Source organism: Ochotona curzoniae, unplaced genomic scaffold, assembly GCF_017591425.1.
Source record: "Ochotona curzoniae isolate NIBS_2020 unplaced genomic scaffold, NIBS_Ocur_1.0 contig_908, whole genome shotgun sequence".
Taxonomy (NCBI): Eukaryota; Metazoa; Chordata; class Mammalia; order Lagomorpha; family Ochotonidae; genus Ochotona; species Ochotona curzoniae.
The window spans coordinates 16838654-16857523 of record NW_024466607.1 but is presented as its reverse complement, the minus strand read 5'-3'; the positions used below and the strand labels follow the sequence as shown (position 1 = coordinate 16857523).

The 18870-nt window shown below is 44.7% G+C and overlaps 1 protein-coding gene across 1 annotated transcript in view; it reads right to left on the bottom strand.

The window, feature by feature from the left end:
* RAD54L2 (RAD54 like 2) overlaps positions 1–18870 on the bottom strand; it is a 72387-nt gene that overhangs the window by 10970 nt on the left and 42547 nt on the right. The window contains exons 3-16 of the mRNA XM_040994556.1: positions 18592–18793; positions 17188–17327; positions 16610–16726; positions 16087–16313; positions 14534–14716; positions 14226–14359; positions 10851–11047; positions 8286–8628; positions 7499–7676; positions 5847–6098; positions 5532–5650; positions 4290–4408; positions 1582–1681; positions 208–413 (exon numbers count right to left, since the gene is read on the bottom strand). Coding sequence (XP_040850490.1) covers positions 208–413; positions 1582–1681; positions 4290–4408; positions 5532–5650; positions 5847–6098; positions 7499–7676; positions 8286–8628; positions 10851–11047; positions 14226–14359; positions 14534–14716; positions 16087–16313; positions 16610–16726; positions 17188–17327; positions 18592–18793 — 2517 coding nt within the window. The remainder of the gene's footprint in view (positions 1–207; positions 414–1581; positions 1682–4289; positions 4409–5531; positions 5651–5846; positions 6099–7498; positions 7677–8285; positions 8629–10850; positions 11048–14225; positions 14360–14533; positions 14717–16086; positions 16314–16609; positions 16727–17187; positions 17328–18591; positions 18794–18870) is intronic.

The following is an 18870-nucleotide window of genomic DNA, read 5'->3' as shown; positions in this document are numbered from 1 at the left end:
AGGGCCCCAAAGCTTTGGGCCATCCTCGACTGCTTTCCTGGGCCACAGGCAGGAAGCTGGATGGGAAGCGGGGCCGCCGAGATTAGAACCGGCACCCATATGGGATCCCGGGCATGCAAGGTGAGGACCTTAACCACTGTGCCACCGCGCCGGCCCCTGAGAATGGCCTTTTTGATGTACCTCCCCTGAGGCTGGAAGATGGCCCACCTGACATGCCCTGCTTGGAAATCTGACGGTCATAGATCTTCTTCTCAAGGGTATAGTCAGCCACAAGGCGATAGATGTGACACGGCTTCTTCTGGCCATATCGGTAGACCCGACACACAGCCTGGGCATCATGGCAAGGGTTCCAGGAAGCATCGAACACCACCACTCGGTTGGCACCAATCAGATTTACACCCAAGCAGCCAGCCCTTCAAAACACAAGTCCACAATTACAAAGAGATGGTTTTCAGATCTGTTCTGCTCTCTGTAAACTCCTACCCTAGTTATCTTTCCCCTTCCCCTGTAAATACAACAAATTTGAGGATTTTGCCTGTTCTGCCTAAGAAGCATTTAGGAAGTGTGCCTTGCAATTAAACATACAAGTAGCTACAACACATAAGGAAAAGTCATTCTTTGGTCTTCTGTACAAAGGACCCCAGGCCTGTTGCTGTGGCATAGCATGTTAAGCTTCCTCCTTTGATATCCACATAACATAGGTGCAGGTTTGAGACCCAGATGTACTACTTCCAATCCAGCTCCCTGCTAATGGCCTGGGAAAGCAGAGGAAGATGATCCAAGTGTACCCATGTGGGAGATCAGGAAAAAGCTCCTGGTTCCTCCTAGCTCCTGACCTGCCCAGCTACAGCCATTGTAGCACTTGGGGAATGAACTAACGGATCGAAAGCTCTTGTTTCTCCTTCTCTCTCTATAGCTGTGCCCTTCAAATATATACATATCATATATATGCACCTCTGCTACCATATATATGCACCATCCTCTGCTGCCTTCCCAAGGAGCATAGAGAGCCAAGTTGAAAGTAGAGCAGCTGGAACTCAGACCGATGTCCACACGGGATGCTATGTGATGCTGGCATTGCAAGTGGCAGCCTTACCCGCTTTGCAACAACATTGGTCCCAGTGAATGAGAACTTTTACACTGATATTTCCAATGTTTTTAGTCTAACTGCTTAAGAGAATGTTGGTTCATTCATACCCTGCAAAGGGCCTTCTGACAGCAGAGGCAAAACATTCTTCAAGCTGCTTGGCACAACACAATTCCATCAGCTTTTTATACAGTAATAGTGCTCCTTCTGCTATTTAAAGAACTTCCAGTCATTACATAATCTAAGCTTCAGAACACTCTCGAGAAAAGACAATTAGAGCCATTTTTAATAAAGGTCGCAAAAAAGTTTATGAAACCATTATGATTTCCTTCTAATACAACTTCTTGGGGGGGAGGGGGTCCTTCTCTAACCTCAAAGACAAGTTATAGACCATAGCACTCTTTTTGACAGAACATGGATGAGTTGTGGGTTACTTCACAGTGGTCAATTATCTGGACACATCCCCTTGACCTCCCTTCTCAGACTTCACTCACCTCGTAGAGAGAAGGAACAGCCAGGTGGTAAGGTTGCTCGGATCATTGAACTGATTAATGAGCCGCTCCCTTTCAAAGGCAGGGGTACTACCATCCAGTCCTAAGAAGAAAGAAAAATCAGAGTAATTACTTTGGTGAGGGCACAAAGTAGGCCCTCACATCAGGTTGTTTCTAAATACTTACTGGTTTATTTGAGAGGGAGAGAGCTCCCATCTGTTGGTTTATTCTTTAAATGTCTGTAACAGCCAGGAAAGAATGGGGCCAAAGCTGGAAGTCAGGAAACTCAATTCAGGTCTCCACATGGGTGGCAAGGAACCAATTATTTGAGCCATTACTACTGCCTTTCAAAGTCCTCATTATTGGGAAGCTGGAATCAGAAGCCAGAACTAGATACCACAGGTACTCTGGCACAGATGTGGGCATCTTAACTGCTAGGCTAAGTGTCCGTCTCACTTTTGGGAGAAAATAATACTTATTTGAGGCAGAGAGATGGAGGGGAGACAGGGAGGAGTTTTAACAAAATAAAGCAAAGCCAGTATTGTGAAAACAGTAGGTTAAACCACTGCTTGTGACATTAGCATCCCATATGAGCAGCAGCCAAGTTCTACTGCTCTGCTTCCAATCACGTTCTTGCTAATGCATCTGGGAAAGCAGGGGAAGATGGCCCAAGTACTCAGGCCCTGCCACCCATATGGGAAACTCAGAGTTCTAGGCTCCCAGCTGCCTATTGGCCCAGTCCCAACTGCTGTGGTCATTTTGGAAGTGAACCAACAGATCAATTGGTCTGTCTGCCTCTACATCTCTTTGTTTGTCACTCTGTATTTCAAGTAAATAAGTAAGCTTTTAATGAAAATAAACAAAAACAGAAACACAAACAAAATAAAGCAAACAGAGACGAAGCAATGCTTAGATTGCATCCCCTAGACAACATCTATGGTAGTAGAGTTTGCAAATATTACAGGACCAGAATTGCTGCACAGTAGGTAAAGCTGACACCTGCCACATCAGCACCAGTTTGAGTCCCAGCTGCTCCACTTCCAATCCGGCTCCCTGCTAATACACCTGGGAAAGTGATAGAAGACAGTCCAAGTATTTGGGTCCCTGAACCCACATGGGAGACCTGGAAGAGGCTCCTGACCTCAGACTGGCTAACTGTGGCTGTTGTGGTTATTCAGGGAATGAATCAGCAGGTGAAAGATCTCTAACACTGCCTTTCTTTTTTTTTTTATTGTATTAACATTGAACACTACCTTTCAAATACATATATTTTTATTTGAAATATGTACAGGCCAGTTCTCCACCTGTGGTGCCAGCATCCCATATGGGAACCAGTTTGTATCCCAGCTGCTCCACTTCTGATTCAGCTCCCTGCAGGAGAGGCTCAAGCCCTTGGGACTCTGTATCCAAATGCGAGACCTGGAAAAAACTGGTTCCTGGATTCGAATTGTTCAGCTCTAGTTGTTGTATTCATGTGAGAAGTAAAACAACAAATGGAAGATCTCTGTTTCTCTTTCTCTCTATAAATCTGCTTTTCCAATAAAAATAAAAGCATTTCTTAAAAAATCTTTTAAAAAATCATCTGGAGAATTATTCTGGCTTCAAAAAATTTATTTTTTGAAAAGATTTGTTTATTTTTATTGGAAAGGCAGATATACAGAGAGAAAGATCTTCCATTCATTGGTTCACTCCTCAAGTGGCCACAACGGCTGAAACTGAGCCAATCTGAAGCCAGGAGCCTGGAGCTTCTTCCAGGTTTCCCACGTGGGTGCAGGATCTCAAGGCTTTGGGCCATCCTCTCCTGCCTCCCCAAGATACAAACAGGAGCTGGACAGGAAGCAGAGCAGCCAGGACACAAACCAGCACCCATATGGGATCCTAGCAGATGCAAGGCAAGGATTTAGGTACTAGGCTGTTGCCCTGGGCTGTTCAAACTCCTTTCTATAAAGAAAACAAAACAAAATTAGATGGCAGTATTGTTTTAATACAGAAGCAATCATTTAACAGCCTGGTACTGGGGCTCTCATTTTCAATCAGAACCTTAGCCTGCTTTTTCTACTTGATTTCCCACAATTTCTTTTTTTTTTTTTTTTATCTTGGGAGGTTTATTCCAGCAGGGCAGGAAAAGGGGAAGGGGGAAAGGGAGGCCAAAAGGAGGACTTTTTTTTTTTGATTTCCCACAATTTCTAAGTACAGTTCACCACTTAGTGGGCCACCTCGCAGTAATAAGCTACGAAGTCAGGGCTTGTGCTGGAGGTTTCCTAACCCTGCCCTGAGCCTCACATCTGAAAAAAAAAATAAATAAATAAATAAAAGAAGAAAGGAAAAAAACATTTTTATGCATTTGAAAGGTAGGGTTAGAGAATTTGAAAAAATGAGTCAACCACAATGGCAGGGGCTGGGCTGGGCCTGACCAAAGCCAGAAGCTTCACCTGGATCTCCCACATCAGTTCAGTGGACAACTTGTGCTGCTTTCCCAGTCACATCAGCAGGCATATGAATTGGAACTGCAGCAGCCTAGATCTTGTGCTTCTCCACATTCCCCTACCTTTGTCAAGGCTCCCAGCCCAGTATATAGCCATATCCTCAACAGCTGGTTCTTAGTATCTCCCTGACTCTTGGCCAATCACAACTATTCCTATGCATTTGTGGGGAGTGAATTAGGAGAAAAGAAAGAAGGCCTTGCTAAGACAAAGACAATGTAAACTCACGGAAGTAGCTGACATTGCGAACCCACTTCTGTGCTCCTTGTCCCTCGGCACCAGACAGACAGGGCACTTCTCGTTTCCCTAAGAACTCCTCGATGAGCGCCAAGGTGGAAAGGCTCTGGCTAAAAGGGAGAACATGTGGTTGAGATGACTCCCAGGTCCAAAGGAACCTCGTTCCCAATGCCTGCACTCTTGTGTAGCCTTCTTACAGTGGGAGCTCCCACAACCTATTCCCCATAAGAGATAAGCATACCAAGAACAAACAACAGTATTTTCCCCTAGTTATAAAGGTAGAAGGATTATCCACATATTACCATAACACTTTACTGAAAATTTTCTCCACTTTCTTCATTCTTTACTCTTTCATTGAAAAATCATGTTGTTTAGCTTAATGCACAATAACAGATAACATTCAGTATTCAAAATTAATGCTGCATGAATGTACACGACATGTACATTACATTACATCTGATTATGGGCTTCTGGCATTCACAGGATCTTACTAGGGAAAATCATTGTGCTGTTTCTAAGACAAATAGAGAGCCAGTATCCTCAGAAGTGATCTGTAAAATCAGGGGAATACTAGGTAGTGCCCAGGTTACAGCTACTGCTGGGCTCTCAAAATATGTCCCATGTGGAAGCCTTCACTGTGAGGTTCTCAAGTCAGGCTACCCGCACTGGGCTCTCTCAGGGTATAATATGATCAGAATAAGGGCAAAGCAATCTACTTTATGTCTGTTTGTGGGGGAAGCTGGGCCCTGACGAGATTCAAAGCCATAGTCAGAGATCATGACTTGGGAACAAATCACATTCCTTATTTGACCTTAAAAAGATCAGCAAGGAATACAAGATTAGAGCTAAGCCAGCAAATGTTTTGTGTTAAGGGTCAAATAGCAAATATTTAGGTTCTAAAGATCATATATATATATTTAAAACAAAAAACAAAACAAAACAACAACAAAAAAACAAACCCTGTACAAAGGTAAAAACTATTCTTAATTTTCAAGGCTAAACAAACACAGGTCAGCCAAATTTGGCCTGGGCCACATTCTGAAGGATCATACTTTGAGAGTTCTGGTGTTGGCTGAGCTCTAAATTGCAGAAATCACACTGGGTAAAGAAAGAAACCCTAAGAGACATGAAATGCAAGGTCCTCATGAAAAGTACTTGGCTACAGTGGTTGGTATGGCCAATGCCACTCTTTACAATCGACACACAGCCTTAGGTGGGAATTTTTCCTCCTACCTGAACACAAGGATCTTGTCTCCAAGCTTTACACTTTCTTCAATCAAGTGGAAAAGGAGTACCATCTTGGGAGAGTTCTCTAAAACTCCAGTTTGGTAATTAGTCAGAAGGTCCTTGGCCTGTAATAAAGAAACAAGGCAGTTTGGAGTAGATCAGGTAACCAGATCACCAGAAACAAAACTCTGCTTCCCAAGCACCTGGCTACCTATACAACCTTCTGCAGAGACCCTGGCAGTGCAGTGCAGGGTGCACTCCCACCCTTTGCCCAGGGGACGGACCTGCATGTCCCTCAGCAGTTTACAGCTACTGACTCACCCATTCATATGTGACGATGTTGCTGCCTCGCTCCTGGAAAGGGTTGAAGCCAACCCCCTGTAGGAACTTGCTATTGGTTGCCTCTCCCATAGAGGAAGCCAAAGTGTTGTCTTCCCCCTTGATTTTTGTTCCCTGGGGCGGGCAGCGGGCACTGGTCCCTGCAGAGCTAAGCTCTTCCACATCCAAGTCTTGTTCACTGGCCAGGCTCTCCTTCTGCAGAGCTTCATATAGCACATCTGGGTGATTCCAGATCTGAGGTTCAGGAAAAGCAGAGGGGCATAGGACAAGAGAACACTCCACAGATGACTCGTTCTGGAAATACACACTTGCTCAAATACACACCCTCATCCCAATGCTACACATCGCTATAGCAAGAATTAAAGTATCTGTGACCTCTTTACAAAGAACCCGCATATTTTCTTTCACTTCTAGTACTCACCACCACAATACATGAATAAGAAAGGGGCAATTCCAGCGTGTTTGGTACTTAATTAAAAAGGTTATTTTCAAAAGCCTCGCATTCTTATTCAAATAAGAACGTTCTAGTTCCACTGCGTGGCTACAGTTAGCTACTATATGAAATGCAAAACAAGACTAATTTCTTCCTTTAGATGAAATGTGTCTGACTCATAAGTGATTACTCACACGCCATTGCAGAGACTGTCTATCAAAAGCTGAGAACTCCCAGGGGAAGGAGGCAGTGCAGCATCACAGACCATTCTGACTTCAGTTTTCTGGCTCTGCCTCAATCTGTGGCTACAAAAGTTTTCTAGTTCCTCCTGGCCCCTACATGCCTCTTTAGCTTATTAAAACAGCAATGAGGGCCTGGGACAGTAGCCTAGTGGCTAAAGTCCTTGCCTTGCATGTACTGGGATCCCATATGGGTGCTGGTTCATATCCCAAATGCTCCACTTCCCTTTCAGCTCCCTGCTTGTGGCCTGGGAAAGGAGTTGAGGATAGCCCAAAGCCTTGGGACTCTGCACCCATGTGGGAGACCTGGAAAAAGCTCCTGGCTTCAGATCAACCTAGCTCTGCCATTGCGGCCACCTGGGGAATGAACCATTAGATGGAAGATTTTTTTTCCCTCCCTCTCTCCTCTCTGTAACTCTGACTTCCCAATTAAAAAAAAATTTTTTTTTAATAAAAAACAAAACAGCTGTCAGCCAGAACAGTGGTTAGTAGGTCTGTTTAGAGCAGTTAGAAAAAAAAACAAGTTAAAGCAACAAGTCCCTCAGTAACAAGATGAAAGATCTCAATTTAATTAAGAGAGTCAAATGGAAGGTACTCCTCAAACTCTAAGTCTTGTACTATTTGGATCCTAATTACACTAGTAGTCATTCAAAACACTCTGTCCTGCAATATTCTTACATCATCCTCTTTTTACAAGTGAAAAAATAAAAGTCAAAAAGAAAGCAAATTCTCAAATTTGGTGGAACTCTGGCCCATTACATTACACCTATGAGTGGCACTGCATCAATGTGTGGCACACTAGCTTACATCTCTCCTTGGAGCCCCCAGACCCTGTGCAGTGAACTGAGGCGGCCTCCTCCCTTTATTTTTCCTTTATCAAGCACTGTCAACAAGGTAATGCACTAGGAACCCCATACATTCTTGGTCTCCATCTCAGTCTTCCCTGAGACTCCTCGACATACCTTGCAGCACACGCAGAAAGCCTTGAGAGGGTTCAGGCCCAGCCAGCCACTGTTGCCACAATCCCGGAATCGGTCCATGAACTGTGTGTACAAGTCTCGCTGGATCTTGGAGAGCCGTACTAGGATCACATTCTCTTCCTTGGCAGGGAGATGAATCTTCAGCACAGTGTGACCTCTCCTACAGGGCAGAGATTAGAAGTGGCAAGGCCTAGTGACCAGGAGAGGTCACTGCAGGATAATCATGGAATCTTATGGCCCTGCTACACCACTCTCTTCGGGATCTCCATGCGCAATAATGCAGAGTGGTTCAGAGACCAGAGGAAGAAGTCAACTGTAAAGATGGAAACACAAGCAGAGAGCAGTGACCTATGCCAGGTCATAACTGACGAGAAGATTTCCAGGTTCTTAGAAAGCTGCCTCTCTGACGCATATACCATCTCTACACGTGCCATCAGAATAAGCAAAAGGGATATGAGTGCCTCTGACTGCAACAGTGAGTTAGGCTCCTGGAACCACCAACTACTCTCCCCCAGGGCAGCAGAATACCAGCTCTCTTGTTTCTCTCAGCAAGTAAGTCAGGTACTCAAAACTTTGAAGATAACTTGAAAGAAGCACTTATAAGCCAAAGTTTCAGATAACAAAAATAACAAATCTATCATCTACTAGTTATTCACACACAAAAGTAAGCTTTAGCACTGCTCCACTAGGAAGGGGCCCTCCAACTACAACATCTCACCCTTCACCACAGCCTCGCATGTTCACTACACCAGGGCCTTCTGTGGCTCACCTCTGCACAAAGCCTTCTAGCAGGCTATGCAGGACATGGCTCCGGTACCGCATGAGACGAACATCCTGAGGTGTGCTGTCGATACACTGCCCATTCAAGATGGGACGCTCAAACATGTTGCTGAATTCCTGCCGTGTGCCGAGGAAGTCTGGGCGTACAAAGTCCACCATGCACCAATACTCGATGAGGTTGTTCTGCAGGGGGTACCCAGTCAGCACCACCCGGCGGCGAGAGCGAATGTTCTTCAGAGCCTGTGAGGTGCTGGCCTGGCAGTTTTTGATGCGGTGTCCCTCGTCACAGATCACCACATCAGGGCCAGGACGGCATAAGGCCTTTTCAAACTCTAGAGAGGGAAGAGGATCCGTAGTCAGAGGGTGAGAGAGCCTGTTCTTAGTCAATAATATGAGAAGTAGGGGTGCACCCTGGAGGAGACAGAAGAAATGAAGGAAGCAGGAAAGAGTCAGCCCCCAATGATGAAAGGGAGCCAGCCAGCCATGCTCTGTGCATTGTTGTGATGCTAACCTGGCTGCTGACTCTTGCAATTTAAAAAGTCCCATTTACCCATCCCTTTCTTTTCTTTTATTCTTTAACTGATGGTAAAACTGACCTTCATTCCTAGAGTTTACACCAACTAGACAGAAGAGGGAGGCAATTTACAGAGCACCAGCTGAAGATAAAATGTGAAACCCACCGGGAGTTAACTCAGACACCAGTGGACTTCTATCATTGGTTGCAGCTTGGCTCCACCTTAAGGCTGACTGGTAAGAGCCAACTAAAGGACAAAGTAATCCCAGTTATTCACCACTTAGTTGAATTGCAAATTCATCTCAACTCTACTATAAAAGCAAACCTAGAACAAATACACTATCATTCAGAGGTGGAAGATGTTCAGCCTAGGCTGTGTAAGGGACACAAATTCCTTTGTCTGACTACTAAAACAACTGCAGACAGGACTCAAAATTCAATAAATCTACAGAAGGCTAATTTTCAAGCTGATCAAGTCACATGGTCTGTGAATGAAGTTATAAATATCCAAATAGCCTTTGGCATAAAGAAAAGTTTCCATTCTTGAAGACCTATAAGAAGGAAATGGGCTCTAAGTTCTCAAAAATTTGTTTCTGGTGAGGCATTGTGGTACTGCAAATTGAGGTGCCACCATTTGTTTATTTGTTTGTTTATTTATTAAAATTTGTTTTTATTGGAAAGTAGGATATAAAGAGAGGAGGAGAAACAGAGAGGAAGATCTTACACCCAATGATTTACTCCCCAAGTGGCCACAATGGCCAGAGCTGAGCTGATCTGAAATAGGAGTCTGGAGCTTCTTCTAGGCCTCCCACATGGGTGCAGGGTCCCAAGGCTTTGGGCTGTCCTCAACTGCTTTCTCAGGTCACAAGCAGGGAGCTGGATAGGAAGCAGGTCCGATGGGACACAAACAGATGCCCATATGTGATCCCAGTGTATACAAGGTAAGGACTTTAGCCATTAAGCTACCATGCTGTGCCTGAGTTGCCATCTTTTATATCAGAATACGACAGAAGCATTTTGCTCTACTGCCAATTCAGCTTCCTGCTAATGTCCGTGGGAAAGCAGAGGATGGCCCAAGTTCTAGGACCCCTATCATCTTTATGGGAGACTAATGGATGGTGTCCCTAGCTCTTGGCTTCAGTCTGGTCTAGCTCCAGCTCTTGCAGCCATCTGGAGGAATGAACCAACTGATGAAAGATTGATACCCTCTCTGCCTCTGCCCAGATAACTATACCTTTCAATCGAGGAATGGCTTCCACTAAAGCAACTGATATATACTTCATTTCACAAATTTATAACTGGGCACACTGTGATAGCCTAGTGCCTATAGCCCTTGCCTTGCATTAGTTGGGATCTCATACGGCGCCCAGCTCATATCCCAGCTGCTCCACTTCCCTTTCAGCTCCCTGCTTGTGCCTGGAAAAGCAGTCAAGGATGGGCCAAAGCCTTGGGACCCTGCACCCATGTGGGAAACCCAGAAGAAGCTCCTGCCTCCTGGCTTCAGATTGGCTCAGCTCTGGCAACTGCAGCCAGTCAGGGAGTAAAGAGGCAGATGGAAGATTTTTCTCTGTGTCTCTGCTTCTCTCTGTAAATCCAACTTTCCAATAAAAATAAATAAATCTAAAAAAAAAAAAAAAAAAACTATCAGAAATTAAAAAAGAAATTCATAACCTACTTCATATTAAGGATTTAAATGCCTAACACCTTCTTAACATTTTCTCAGAGCATCTCTAGAAAGTGGTAAAGAGAGTGGTTTCTCTCCTAATTATCATGTTAGAGAAACAGAGACATAAGCACAGAATTCCCCTTGAGCCAATGTGAGGATGACCTGGCCTAGCCACAGCTGCACTGCAGAAAAGCAAGCAGCATCTCTTGAGAGCCATGGAACTCATTACACCCAGTATGGGGATGAGGGTTTCTGATACATGACAGCAGATCACAGTAATAATGCACTTCACATTTGACTATGTGGTATCAACAGATACTATTTCTTTTATCCTCAAAAACTTCCGAGAGTTACTCCTGGGATGAGCTGCCCACCTCTCCGAAATTCCTGCTGGCGATCCTCCTCATCCAGATCAATGATGACTGGGTGAGAGCGTTTCTTGGACTTCTTCGGTCTGCCTGTGGCAAAGGATTTCTTTAGAGTGAGGAGTCTGTACATTTCATACCCCATCAGCAGCACCCCTCCCTCGGACACCCAATCAGCCATCACTTTAGCACGAGATGCCATCGTCCTGCAAGAGTGAACAGAGAAAATTGTGTAAGATGTGAATTATGTCTCAATAAAAGTTTTTTTTTAAGTGAACAAAGATAAAAGTGTTACTGCTTCTGCTGTTCCCCAAATAAAATTCCTCACAATTAAAGTCATGTTGATATACATTTAGGCTCTTCATTCCCAAAGATTTCACACAATCCAAGCACAGGGCTGTCCAACTACCCAAGGACTTGCCTAGCCATCCTACACACTAACTGCAATGAGGATGGACTAGATTGCTGGTGATGGTCAAAACAAGAATCATTGTAACTCACTGGCAGAAAGCAGAGAAGATAGTGACCCTCCTTAGATGATAATTCAAGGTTTAAGGGAATATTTCAAATTATTCCTATGACAAACACATGGGAATAGCAAATGGAAGTGTAACTTTCTGCACTTAACCTACCCAGGATTCAGCGACTAAAGAGCCAAAGATAAGCAGTAAAGGGGCAAGAGCTGTAGAGACCAGATGACCCTCAGTACAACCATGCTACTCATTAAACAGCTGAGCCCTTAAAACCACATTCATTGACTGCACGTGGAGTAACAGTCCTGAAATCCAAGAGAGAGCAAGTGACACACGGCAGAGACAGAGAGACAGCTCCTATCTTCTGCTGATTCACCCTCCATTTAAATGCCTCTGAGGGCTGGGGCTGGGCAAGAACCATGATACAGCCCATGTCTCCCACCTGCGTGACAGGAGCTCATTTACTAGAACCACCACCACTGCCTCCTAGGGCCAATGTTCATAGGAAATTGGCATCAGAAGCCAGGAATGGAACCAAGGTATTCTGATGCAGAACACAGCTGTCCTGGGGCTGGCACAATGGCTCCATTGGCTAATTTTCCACCTCCCCTCCAAGAGCTGACATCCTATATGGGTGCAGGTTCATGTCTTGGCTGCCCCACTTCTCATCCAGTTCCCTCCTTGTGGCCTGGGAAAGCAGTAGAGAATGGCCCAAAACCTTGGGACTTTGCACCAAAGTGGGAGTCCCAGAAGATCCTGGCTTCAGATTGGCTCAGCTGCAGCCACTGTGGCCATTTGGAGAGTGAACCAGCAGATGGAAGATCAAACCTGCCTTTCCAATGAAAACAATCACCTTTTTTTTTTTTAATATTTGCCATTTTTATTGTAAAGTTAGATTCACAGAGAGAAAGATCCTCTCCCTGCTGGTTCACTCCCACACAGGTACGGGTCCCAAGGCTTTGGGCAGTTCTTGAATGCTTTCCCAGACCACAAGTAGGGAGCTGGATGGAAGCAGAGCAGCCAGGATATGAATTGGTGCCTATATGGGAGCCTGGCATATGCAAGGCTCACACTTTAGCCACTAGGCTACCACGCCAGACCCAAAAATAATTAATCTTTTTTTTTTAAAGATTTTTAATATTTTAGTTTATTTATTTTTTAAGATTTATTTTTATTGTAAAGGCAGATATACAGAGAGGAAGAGAGACAGAGAGGAAGATCTTCCATCCAATGATTCACTCCCAAAGTGACCACAACAGCTGGTGCTGTGCTGATCCGGAGCCAGGAACCAGGAGCTTCTTCCTCCAGGTCTCGCACACGGGTACAGGGTCCCAACACTTTGGGCTGTCCTCAGCTACTTTCCCAGGCCACAAGCAGGGAGGTGGATGGGAAGCAGGGCCACGGGGATTAGAATCGGCACCCATATAGGATCCCGGCACGTTCAAGGCAAGGACTTTAGCCACTAGGCTAATGTGCCTAGTCCCAAAAATAATATTAAAAAAAAAAAAAATCAGCTGTCTTAGCCAGGAGGGTAACTTCCTGCTCTTAATGCTTTGTGTGTGAACAAATACTGCAAAAGGCTGCCTCCACAGAAAATACACTTTACCTTTTTAATTAGCCAAGCCAAGGAAGGAAAGCACTACAAGAATAGGTAACCTGGACCAAGAAATAACTTTAGAGCTTTGGAAATCAAGTTGACTTGATAAATGAAAACAAATAATTTTAAGTAAATCCAAAACAAGGTTTGTACCTTGCAAGGTTTTGGAAGCTGGGGTTGGTGTTGTGGCACAAAGGATAAGAAACCACCACTTGTGATGCTAGCAGCCCACATGGAGAGCACCAGCTCAAGTCCTGCCTGCTGGGCTTCTGATCCAGCTCCTCGCTAATGTTAATGTAAAGCAGCGGAAGATGGCCCAAGTGCTTTGGCCTCTGTCATGCAGACGGAGTTCTTGATTCCTGGCTTCCACCTAACTCATCCAATGGCTATTGCAGCCATTAGGGAAATGAATCAGTGGATTAAAGATCTCCCTCTTTATTTCTGTCTCTATCACTCTACTTTTCAAATAAATTAAATAAATCTTTAAAGCAGTTCTGGAAGTTGTACCATTGAAGGCTACCTATACAGATGGGTATTATACCTCCTGTTGTACGGTGGGTTAAGCAACTGCTTGGGACACTCATATCCCATATCAGAGGGTCTGGGGTTGAGTCCCACTTCTAGTTCTAATCCAGCTTCATGCTAAAGTGCCCGGGAAGCAATAGATGATGGCCCAAGTACTTGGGTTCCTGGCACTTATATGGGAGAGCCAATGGCACTCCTGGCTCCTGATTTTGGCCTGGCCAAGCCCTAGCTGAAAGCCATTTGGGAAGGGAATCAGAAGATGTCATTTGTCTTTCAAATAAAACAATCTTTTAAAGAAAAAAAAAAAAAAAGGAAAAAAGCCAACTGTAATTCAGTGCTTAAAAGAAGAAAATGATGGTTAAGTTGCTAAGAGAAATGCAGAAATTACAAAAGAAGATAGAAGGCTCCATTCTGTCATGTTGAAGCTTTATTACTGTACACATGGGGTAAAGTGTAACCAAATTCAATGATTCTTCAAGGTACAAAGGCACCCTAAACCATTAACACCAGAAACTTGCCATGGTCCCAAACTGGCTTACTAAAATTCAAGAGAGAGAGAGAGAGAGAGAAAGAAAGAGAAAGAGCGAGAGAAAGAGAGAGAGAGAGAAAAAGGAAGGAAGGAAGGAAAGAGCGAGAGAGAGAGAAAAAAAGGAAGGAAGGAAGGAAGGAAGAAAGAAAGAAATACATCAAGAAGCTAAGGGACTGGGGGTAATTTTTCAGACAACTGGAAATTGGATCCCAGAGTAACCTAAGAGGAAAGGGGCAGAGAGAACAGGGCAGGCCACCTACTTGTGCTCATCATTCAAGATGTGAATTTTAAAAAATCGAGGCTGTATTTCTTCAGGCTTGCTGTCAGCTGGAAGGGCTTCAGGAGGGGGCAGCCACATGTTGAACTCTGCCAGCCAGTTTTGAAGAGTATTAACCTGTCAGAAGGTCAAAGAGAGAGAGAGAGGGAGGGAGGGAGAGACAGAGAGAGAGAAAGAATATTAAGGAACAAAGTTGATGCCTGAGCTCTTCCAACTGGCTGGTGCTCAGCAAAGGGACAATCCCAGAGCTCTTGAGAAGTGATAAAGTGCAACCTGCCCCAGAACCCTTACCGGAACAATGGCAAGGACTGTTTTGGCTGGCGTGTGGCGGAAGAGGACATCGATGAAGGAAATAACTTGCAAAGTCTTCCCCAGGCCCATGCTGTGGGCCAGGATACAGCCAAAGCCACTACTGGTCTTAAATCTCTCCAATGACTCCACTAGGTTATCGTACAGGAATCGGATTCCACCAATCTGACAAGGAAGAAACACATATACACCTCAGAGGGACTGGCAAAGACCTGGACTCTAATTTACTCAGCATGCAATTCCTCAGAATTAGTGGATAAGAAAAAAACACAGAAAAGCATTCACCCAGTATGCATTTCCCTCTGATCTACGAATCTACTGCACCAAACTGCTGACAAGTTCTTTACTAAGTCTTAAGAAACTCACCCCCTCCTAGCAGCCCATTACATAAAAGGTTCTCTATTAGAGTTCTTCTTAAAATAAAAAAAGAAAGAAAAAGATTTACTGATTTGAAATATAGAGTTACAAAGATACAACGAGACAGGGAGAGACAGAGACACACACACAGAAAGACATTAATCTTCTATCTGTTGGTTCACTCCTCAGATGTGTACAACAACCAGTGCTGGTCCAGGCTGAAGCCAGGAACTTCATCTGGGTCTTCCAGGTGTGCAGCAGGACCATCTTCTTGCTGCTTTTCCTAGGTTATTAGAAGGTAATGGGTTCAGAAATGGAGCAGCCTGGACAAGAACTGGCACCCACATGAGATGTCAGCATCACAGGCAGCAACTTTACTTGCTATACAATAATTGTCAGCCCCTGTTATTTGAGTTACTAAGCTCAATCAGCTTCCTCCATCTTCATGGAACTTTAACTCACTGGTCCTGCTTCCAGGTTCCGGATGAACACCAAAGACTCACCTCCCTTCTATCAGAAAAAACTTCTGACTTTCACCTCTTTTCTGCATCTACCCCTTCTAATCAAAGCACTGCTCTCCGGGGAGCACCTTGAGCAGTCTTGCTAACCTCAAAGCGTAAGGTTTAGATTATTAGGCTAAGAGACCCAGAACCTTCTACATTGTAGGTCAAACTTTTTTCCCACCTCAGAAAAATATGAGAAATTGGGAAGCACCAAGTTCTTTCTGAAATGAGGCCAGCATTGCGGCACAGGTTAATTAGCCACCTGTGGCAACAGCATCCAATATGGGCACTGGCTTGAGTCCTGGCTGCTCCACTTACAATCCAGTTCCTTGCTAATGTGCCTGGGAAAGTGAAAGATGATCCCAAGAGTGTCAGACTCTGCCATCCACTTGGGTGACCTGGATAGAGTATGAAGCTCCAGGCCAAGGCCTGGCCCAGCCCTGACCAGTGTGAACCAACAGACAGAAGATATCCTGCTCTACCCCTCCACCTGCCCAACTAGAATTCTGCCTTTCTAAAGAACCAAAAATAAATATATGTATTTTTGAAAAAAACTTTTAATTTGTTTTAGTATCAAATAAATATTTCACATGTTGTAATGCTGATAACCACCAGCAGGCAATACACATAGCAAGGAAATGAAAAGGAAGACAGGAGAGTTCAGAATTGCTGTACCTGATGAGGTTTCACGGCCCGGGCCAACTGAGGGGCCAGGAAGACATTCTCCTCCTCTGGAGGGTGGTTCAGGTTGACAAGGACGCGTCCAAGAGCATCATGCTGGTTTAAAACATCATTCACATGGGTGCCCCCCTTCTCCTCTTCCTCATCCTCCTCACTGACAGACTCACTGCTGTCCACAATGTGCAGAGTGTCCTCTTCGCCAGAGCTCAATTCAATCACCTCTGGGACAGCAAGAAACCACAAAAGAAAAACAAAAGCCCAAGGGGCGGGGATAATTTAGGGTTCGCCACACCAGAAGAATATAGAAACAGAGTTCAATTGTCAGTGATTATAAAAATCTTGTCGCTCTCTTCCAGCTGTCAGACCAGGAGAAAGCTCACATTCACCAGATTCAGACACTTCTCAGTCAGACTTCATCCAAGTAAGCAAGAACTGCACTACTTTCAAAGACATGGTCACTCTTTCAGGATAAACACAGGGTCAGGACAAAGGGAAGGCAACCATGGCTCGATCTTACCGTCTCGACTACTTTTTTCATCCTCACTGCCACTGCTACTGTCCAAACAAATGACTTCCTGGGCCAAGACTCGAGGAGGCAGTTGAGGACCATCACTTGCTCTTAAGACAATTTCCTCTAGGCGGGGGAAAAAAGATGGAAAGGTAAATCAGAACCAAATTTAGCTCAAACCTATTTAATGGAATGATTTCCCACCCAAAAGGGAATCTTCTGCTGCTCTCATAGGGAGCATACACTGGGAAGACAAGCAGAAGTTCTCAAATCGTTACTCCTCCCAAAGACCCTTGCTGGTTCTAACTTCCTCCATTCATCTGATCCTCAGAGGTTCTTAATCCCATGGCCTATTTAGATCCAAAGTTATAGAGAGAAATCTGCACAAAATCATTTGGAGGAATATACTGCTGTCATCTCGACTTTTTAAACATAGTTCTTCTGACTATGTGCTTAAGAAGTGAAAGGCCTCTAAAGGAGTCCTCAAGGGCTGCCACTCTATTCCAGGTCTGTCTGTGACCACTGGGTCTGCTGTGGGCCCTCTCCCTCCAGAACACAGGACCTTTCCTGCCTCTTCTGCTGCTTACCAGGGAGTAACTCCAGAGGAACCGTGGGAATGGGAGGTGCGTAATCTTTTCTCTGCTGTTCCAGACGCTTCCTTCTTTCCAACTCTTCCTGCTGTGCTGCTTTGGTAACTGGCTCCAATTGATCCTCCCGGAGAAGTTTTCTAAATGTTGAGAGGGAGAGAAAGTAGTTCCCTTAAGATTTGGTAAAGCAAAACTAGGTAAACAAGGCAAACTAGAGAGGAAAATTACCATTACTGAGCTTAGAGAACTAAGGGGGTAAGGAAAGTTCAGCCCCACTAAACCCACTCAATCAGAAAGGTATAGAGTAAGAAAGAGAAAAAGAGAGACACAAAGATTTCAAACTCTACTGGTTCTGGGCTAACACCTTTCCCATATATACTTTTAAATTAATTAATTTTTTGAAAGGCAGAGAGGAACAGAGAAAAAGATCTTCCATCTGCTGGGTTACTCCCTAAAGGTCTACAACAGTCAAGGTTGGGTCAGGCCCAAGACAGGAGCTGGGCACTCAAACTGGGTCTTCCACGTGGATGATGGGATCCAACCACTTGAGCCATCACCTGTTGCTTCCCAGGGTGTACACTAGCAGGAAAATGAATTAAGAGCAGAGCCAGGACTCAAACCCAGCCACTCTGACACAGCCCATGTCTCCTGAGCAGGGTCTTAACCACTAGGACAAACACCTGTCCCCGCTTCCATATTACTCAATTTCTTGTAGGATACCCATGTTGACTTGTCTTTGCACGTAACATACCAAAAGTAAAATAATAAGTATAAGTCACAAGGAAGAAAAGCAGCATTAAAAAGTAGTTATGTGGGAAAGTAGGATATAGGGCTTCTATACCCTTATTCTCAAACATAAAGCACTAAGTTCAAGTTGTTGTGTTTGCTTTTTTTATTTTAAAAGTTGAAGTGGCAGGAACAAAAGATAACCATTTGTCTCCTTTGATTGGCACGAGTTTATTTCTGGTAGAGAGAAGGACTGCTGACGATTTCAAAGTTAAGAAATTTAACATTTACTCAGATTTTAGTTCAAGGAAGCCCTGCCTTGGGCAGATGGAAATATCAATTTTTATTTTTCCTCATTCTGAGGCATGAGGAAATAGAAAGGAAGAAAAAAAGCCCAGTGCAGAACAGCACCTTAAGCTTTCAGCCAGGGTATGTTGGAGCTAAGTTTCCAGCAGGGTCAAAACCTTTCCATAAATCTTCCCTGCACTAGAATTCTGACAGCCCAGGCCCAAGGGTCCTGCATTGCATCTCCACTACACAGGGGCACAGGGCTGGCCTCTTTTCTCCTTGGGAGATAGAGCTCTTCTGCACAAGCCAGTGCTTCCGCCACCAACAGACTTACAATGGAGCTGATACCACACTCATTCTCCATTCCCTCTTACCCAAAATGCAGCTCACCGTATATTTCTCCTCATGTGGGAGGGCTTCTGGGCTCTCTTCTTTTTGGGGTCCTCGGAGGCTGGGATCTTGCCTTGGTGGCACCTAAGCTGCTCTGAAGGCTCAGACTGAGATGAGGTAGTTGAGGCGCACCGTGGCGGCCGCTGCCCATCTTCCCCCAGCTGGGCATGCTCAGGATCACACATGCCTTCCAGAGATGGGTCTGAAGAGGGGAGAAAAAAAAAAGAAAGGAAAAAAGTGCTTTTACTGGGGTGGGGGTCAGCGGATGGGTTGTGATAC